This window comes from Crinia signifera, chromosome 4 (assembly GCF_055691185.1).
Source record: "Crinia signifera chromosome 4, ASM5569118v1, whole genome shotgun sequence".
Classification (NCBI taxonomy): domain Eukaryota; kingdom Metazoa; phylum Chordata; class Amphibia; order Anura; family Myobatrachidae; genus Crinia; species Crinia signifera.
The window spans coordinates 286155825-286162915 of NC_139220.1; the positions used below are offsets into that span (position 1 = coordinate 286155825).

The following is a 7091-nucleotide window of genomic DNA, read 5'->3' on the forward strand; positions in this document are numbered from 1 at the left end:
TTACGGTATATGCACATGATCCACATCCATCTACAATCCTGAGGGGTGTGTTATAAGGGTCCGACAGTCGGGCTCCCGACAGTCGGGATCCCAACAGTCGGGATCCCAACCAGTGGCGTAGCTTGTGTAAGGCAGCCCCCGCCACTGCTTGGGGGAGCGGGGGCTGCGTGGGCGCCTGCTCCCCGCACGGAGAGGCCAGACAGAGAAGCCGAGCAGTCCTCAGTCCGGAGGGGGCCTGCTCATGATAATTATACACAGCCGGCCACCGCGCTGTGAGAGGAAGTCCGTGCACTGCAGCTTGAGGAGCAGGAGAGCCGTCACTCAGTCAGGGCTTCCTGATGCTAGCCCCGCCCATCACACTGATGGGCTCCGTGCAGCAGGCCTCAGCCCTGCTCTCCCTGCTCCCTGCTCAGCCCTGCTCTCCGGCTCAGCCCTGCTCTCCGGCTGCCCTGATGCTGGCCCCACCTACCATACTGCTGGGCTCCCTGCACAGTGCTCCTGTAACCTGCTGCTGCTGCCGCCCTGATGCTGGTCCCAAACACTCACCACACTGCTAGCTCCCTGCACCTCCAAGGATTGGGCAGCCAGGTGAGTGTTGTATAGTGGGGGAGTAAGGGGGCCGTGTTTTATCTACTGTAATGTGGTACTCTTATTACTGTGGTGCTGTGTGTGAACTGGGGGAGTGGGGTCTGTAATATGATGGGAATCTGTACTTTAGTGTGTGTGGGGGCTGTTTATCATGTGGAATGGGCTGTGTATAATGTAATATGGGAGGGGGGGCTGTGTATAATGTAATATGGGAGGGGGGGCTGTGTATAATGTAATATGGGAGGGGGGGCTGTGTATAATGTAATATAGGGTGGGCTGTGTATAATGTAATATAGGGTGGGCTGTGTATAATGCAATATGGGGGGCTGTGTATAATGTAATATAGGGTGGCCTGTGTATAATGTAATATGGTGGGGGCTGTGTATAATGTAATATGGTGGGGGCTGTGTATAATGCAATATGGGGGGAATGTGTATAATGTAATATGGGGTGGGCTGTGTATAATTTAATATGGGGTGGGCTGTGTATAATGTAATATGGGGTGGGCTGTGTATAATGTAATATGGGGTGGGCTGTGTATAATGCAATATGGGGGGGGCTGTGTATAATGTAATATGGGGGGGGCTGTGTATAATGTAATATGAGGTGGGCTGTGTATAATGTAATATGGGGTGGGCTGTGTATAATGTAATATGGGGTGGGCTGTGTATAATGTAATATGGGGTGGGCTGTGTATAATGTAATATGGGGTGGGCTGTGTATAATGTAATATGGGGTGGGCTGTGTATAATGCAATATGGGGTGGGCTGTGTATAATGCAATATGGGGGGCTGTGTATAATGTAATATGGGGAGGGCTGTGTATAATGTAATATAGCGGGTAATACGGGGTGGGCTGTGTATAATGTAATACGGGGTGGGCTGTGTATAATGTAATACGGGGTGGGCTGTGTATAATGTAATACGGGGTGGGCTGTGTATAATGTAATACGGGGTGGCCTGTGTATAATGTAATACGGGGTGGCCTGTGTATAATGTAATACGGGGTGGCCTGTGTATAATGTAATATAGGGTGGCCTGTGTATAATGTAATATAGGGTGGCCTGTGTATAATGTAATATGGGGTGGCCTGTGTATAATGTAATATGGGGTGGCCTGTGTATAATGTAATATGGGGTGGGCTGTGTATAATGTAATATGGGGGGCTGTGTATAATGTGATATGGGGGGACGGTGTATAATGTAATATGGGGAGGGCTGTGTATAATGTAATATGGGGGGACGGTGTATAATGTAATATGGGGAGGGCTGTGTATAATGTAATATAGGGGGGCTGTGGGGCGGGAAGCTTCCGGCCCGGCCCCACAGGAAGCTTCCGGCCCGGCCAGTCTTTTTCAAGGGACATGGGTAGCCACAGAGAGGTAATGTGTATGGGGCATTATGGGGGGGCGCCTAAAAATATTTTGGCTTGGGGGAGCATAATTTATAGTTACGCCACTGATCCCAACAGTCATTATCCCGACGTCGGGATCCTGACTGGCTGGACCCAGACAGCATGGCGAGTGCAACGAAGCCCCTTGCGGGCTTGCTGCACTCGCCATGCTGCGGGCATGGTGGCTCGCTACGTGAGCCACCTATTCTATTCTTCCTCTATGGGGGTCGTGGACCCCCACAAGAGAAAATAGCCGACGCCCGTCGGGAACCCGGCTGTCTGTTTTTTGACAGTCGGGATCCCAACGTCGGGTGAATGTCTGTCGGGACCCTCTACGGCACCCATCCTGAGCACTAGATCCTCCCCAAAAACTAGCCCACACCTTGACAAAGGGGCAGTTTGGAGCCCCGAAACGTTGGTGACAATAAAACCATCTTTTGACACTTTTTGCAAACCCTGTCGAGTGCCGCTGCTTGCTAGCTACAGTGACTATATATATATATATATATATATATATATATATATATATATATACACACAGACACACAGTATAACACACACAGAGACAATGCTGTATGTATATGAGATATATATATATATATATATATATATATATATATATATACATACATATATATATATATACTGTACATATACACATATATACACACATATATACACACACATATATATATATGTGTACACACACATAGCTCTGGTTCCAAAAAAAAACACACACACTTACACCTCACTGTAGAAATCCAGGGTATGAGAGGTTAAACTTTTGGTGTTGTGATGGTCTAGCAGCAGCTCCCCGTGCATCAGCATGTAGAAGGGGGAGGGCTTAATAACCGGAGTGCAGGAGGAGAAGAGACGACTGTCTTGCCTTCACATATAGGAAGGAACAGCAGAGGCGGAACTACCATTGGTGCAGCAGGTGCATTGCACCGGGGCCCCTGAGGACTTAGGGGCCCATTGCTGTCTAGACCAGCAGCTTGTACCCCTGTCAACCACTGGTGTGTGGCCTAAATTATTCTTTTGCACCTGGGCCCACCACTCACAAGTTCCGCCACTGAGGAACAGAATGTACGTACTGTAGCTGAGGGGTTGCAACTGCCAGCCTGCGCGGTCACTGACACTGACTGAATGGAGACCCTCATCTGCACACAGTCACACACTGCACACAATCCAGAAACACCTTGCGACTGTGCTGCTGGGAGGGAGGGACAGGAGATCAGCTGCTGGACTGAGGGCAGGGCCGGAGCAAGCCCTCCGCCCGCCCCAGGCAAAGCTCCCCCGCCCGCCCTCAGGCAAAGCCCCCCCTCACTGCCCGCCGCCCGCGATGCGGCACGGGGGTGGGGGGGTTGCTATAATACTGTGATGCGGCACGGGGGGAGGGTGCGATAACACTGTGATGCGGCACGGGGGGGGGAGGTGCGGGCGATACTGCCGCGCTGAAATCCCCCAAGCAGGGAGCGGGCAGCATTGATTAACGGGTGGGATGGGGGTCGGGGAGGGGAGAGGGAGGATGACAGTCTTACCTGTTCCCCGCTCCCTGCTTTCTGGTACCTCTCTATGGTACCTTGGCGGCTCAGTACCGCCCTCCAGTGGCCCGCACCCTAGGCAAATGCCTAGTCCTGCCTAGTGGTGGGGCCGGCCCTGACTGAGGGGTTTCACTGTCGGCGTCGCTGCTGCCTATCAGGCAGTGTGGACAGTATGTAATACAGGCGCAATAGCTGGCAGCACACACACAGTAGCAAGCAGGGTGCATAGGGAAGGCGCCTCTACTGCCCGGCGCCTCCCTGCACCGCATCCTTTGCTGAGCGGTTAGCGCCGGCCCTGTGTCCAAGGGCACAAAGGCCGTCACCAAGTACACCAGCGCCAAGTGATATCGCCCTTCTCCGCCACATACTTTTTGTACTTAGTTTTCATCAAATTGCATCAAATTGCATGCACAACGGATGAACATGCAATGCAATGCAATGTGATCTGTGCTAGTACAGCACGCCCACAAAGCAGCGTGTATGGGCAGCTTAAGTACAAAAAGTATGTGCTTGCACATACTTTTTGTACTTAGGTTTCATCAAATTGCATTGCATTGCATGCACAACGGATGCACATGCAATGCAATGCAATGTGATCTGTGCTAGTACAGCACGGAAAGCACGCCCTCACAGCAGCGTGTATGGGCTGCTTAAGACCAAGAGTACATGAATAGAACTGAGAATGATACAAAGTACAGAGAAGTGTTAAATGAGATACATATTAACAGGGAATCATGCCTATCTCTCTCTAGATAACAAAACAGAGCGAATCACCCAATTAAGAGGAAACTAAACAAAAATAAAGTATATCCTCATTAAGGGAACATAAATTTTAAAAACAACAAGGTGTACATGACACGTTAATATAAACGTACAATTAAAGGCACTAACAAATCAGGACTTAACGATCATTTTGTTTTTTAAAGCACCATTTCTTACTTATTATTTAAGCTCAAGATTGATATGTATAAAAAGGATAAAGCGATGCCGGCGCAATTCTTAGAGGGGGACTTTAGAATAACTGAACCCAGGAGCCAGGTATACTTTTAGCTGTTCTATATTGGCTAAGAAAAACAGGGACGGGTCAAGAGGGGACTGTGTTTTCATGCTTGAATTTGAATGGCAGTGGTTTCTTATTCCCCGCCGATACATGCTTGGCTCTCGTTGGTCTCTTTTGAATAAATGTCCTCCCATTACAAGGCGTGTGTATGTGTGTCTCCCATCAGGTCCGCTCTTCCTCTAAATAAAGGGCTGCTGAAAGAGGTGCAGCTCATTCTTGTTGCGGGTTGCTCAGATTTTGCAAGATGTCTGGTAGAGGCAAAGGTGGTAAGGGACTCGGGAAGGGAGGTGCTAAACGGCACAGGAAGGTTCTTCGGGATAACATCCAGGGCATCACCAAGCCTGCTATCCGTCGTCTAGCCCGTAGAGGAGGCGTGAAGCGCATTTCTGGCCTCATCTATGAGGAGACCCGCGGTGTGCTGAAGGTATTTCTGGAGAATGTGATCCGTGACGCCGTCACCTACACCGAGCACGCCAAGAGAAAGACCGTGACCGCTATGGATGTGGTCTATGCGCTCAAGCGCCAGGGCCGCACTCTGTACGGATTCGGAGGCTAAACACTGAGGCGCATCTAGCACAACCGCTCACCCACACAAAGGCCCTTTTCAGGGCCGCCCATATCTTCTACGAGAGCGCTGTTACAATGTTTCTGTGTTTACTGTAATGTGACTATTTGGCCGGTAACCGTATTATCTATTCGTCCCCTTATATAACTAGACACAATGCTAGCGGATATTGACTTGGTCCATCATCTTCTAAACCATTTACTAATCTGTACCATTTTACCGCAGAGTTATGGAACAAGGACTCCTGCTGTGAGCTTACGTAGCTCTATACTGGTGAATCACACATCTGTCCCCCACCAGCTCTTGTCACAGATTTAGCTGGCGTTTACAAGAGACGTGTGGCAGAGCCGGCTGGGATGTTTAGTGCCCCCCAGGAATAGGGCAAAATTTTATTACATCGCCGGGATTTTTGAATCCCAGCGGTTCCACATTCGTTGAAAGGGGCATACTCCCCTCTATGCATCAGCGTGCAGCCAAAGCAAATGATCTCCACACAAATTAGATACTTAATAAAATAAAAAAATAAAAAAAGCCTGCACTCCTTCCTAAGGGAAGTATTTCGGTAGCAAATGAAACTTTTTAAGCCACCTCGCAGGCTGCACATGGGTAGGAATAGCGTGCTGATCCCAATCCCCGGGTCCGTGTACACAGAAAACAATACGTGTGGGCGGCTGCAGGTAGGAACCAGCACATTTCCGATCTGTTTTGCTACTGCACAGTTGACACAAAACTGCGCATTAATCCCGCTCCCTAGATATATCCCAAGACTTGTGCAGTGACCGACTAGTGTGAGTGGCAAGTTAGACAGTTCTGCCATAGCTGCTGATTACTTCCGAAAGGGAACATACACATCAACACACTACACCGCGCGCTTACAGCTCTGCTGAGAGAGAATGTGGGTGGCTCTGAAAAGAGCCTTTGGGGGAGATAGCAAGGCAGTGGGGGGGGGGGGGGGGGGCGGCGTCTCGTCCATCACTTCTTTGCCGCAGCTTTCTTGGGCTTCGCCGCCTTCTTGGCCGGGCTTTTTGCCACTTTGGGCTTCGCTGCCTTCTTGGCCGGACTCTTGACCGCTTTGGGCTTCGCCGCCTTCTTGGCCGGACTCTTAGCCGCCTTCTTCGGCTTGACGGCTTGAGGCTTCTTTGGCAACAGCCGCTTTTGTGGGTTTCTTCACCTTCTTTGGGCTCTTGGCTGCGCTCGGAGCTTTCTTGGGCTTCTTCGGGGATTTGGCCACTTTCTTTGCCGCAGGTTTCTTGGGCTTCAGCGATTTCTGGGCGACCTTCTTGCTCTCCGCCTGCTTCTTATTGAGCTTGAAGGAGCCGGAAGCGCCGGTGCCTTTCACCTGGGTGAGAGTTCCTTTGGTCACTAGACCTTTCACACCCAGCTTGATGCGGGTGTTGTTCCTCTCTACATCGTAACCTCCGGCAGCCAGGGCTTTCTTCAGTGCGGCAAGAGAAACCCCGCTACGCTCTTTGGAGGCCGTCACGGTTTTCACGATCAGCTCGGAGACGCTGGGTCCTGAAGACTTGGCGGTTTTCTTGGCTCCTCCCGCAGCTTTCTTTGGCTGCCTTTTCTTCTTGGCTGCGCCCTCTGATGGCGGGGCAGGGGCAGCGGCGACGGGTGCAGTTTCTGCCATCTTACCGTAATACACTAACAAAGTACTGACTATTACGCTAAACACATTACCAATGTTTCTTATATACCACGCCGGCTGTGATGTGATTGGCTGCTGAGAGGGGTGCGTTCTGTGCTCCCATTGGCGGAATGAGCAGCGGTGTAAATGCTTCCCTATCTGAGAGTTAGGAAGGATCTGCCCTCACCTTGTGTTTCCCTAGCGCAGAAAAAGACTATTTTACAGGGCAGCAGAGGACCAGTGACCCGGATCTCTGCGCCACAGCCGTACTCCCAAATCTCCCCTTGCCCTGTATGACCATTGCAGGCTTAGG

General features: G+C 50.6%; 1 protein-coding gene across 1 annotated transcript; it reads left to right on the plus strand.

Moving 5' to 3' along the window:
- The first annotated feature begins 4827 nt into the window (after window positions 1-4827).
- LOC146073093 (histone H4) lies at window positions 4828-5139 on the plus strand. Its single transcript, XM_083180274.1, has one exon. The coding sequence runs from the start codon at window positions 4828-4830 to the stop codon at window positions 5137-5139; it is 312 nt and encodes a 103-aa protein (XP_083036400.1).
- The last annotated feature ends 1952 nt before the right edge of the window (window positions 5140-7091 follow it).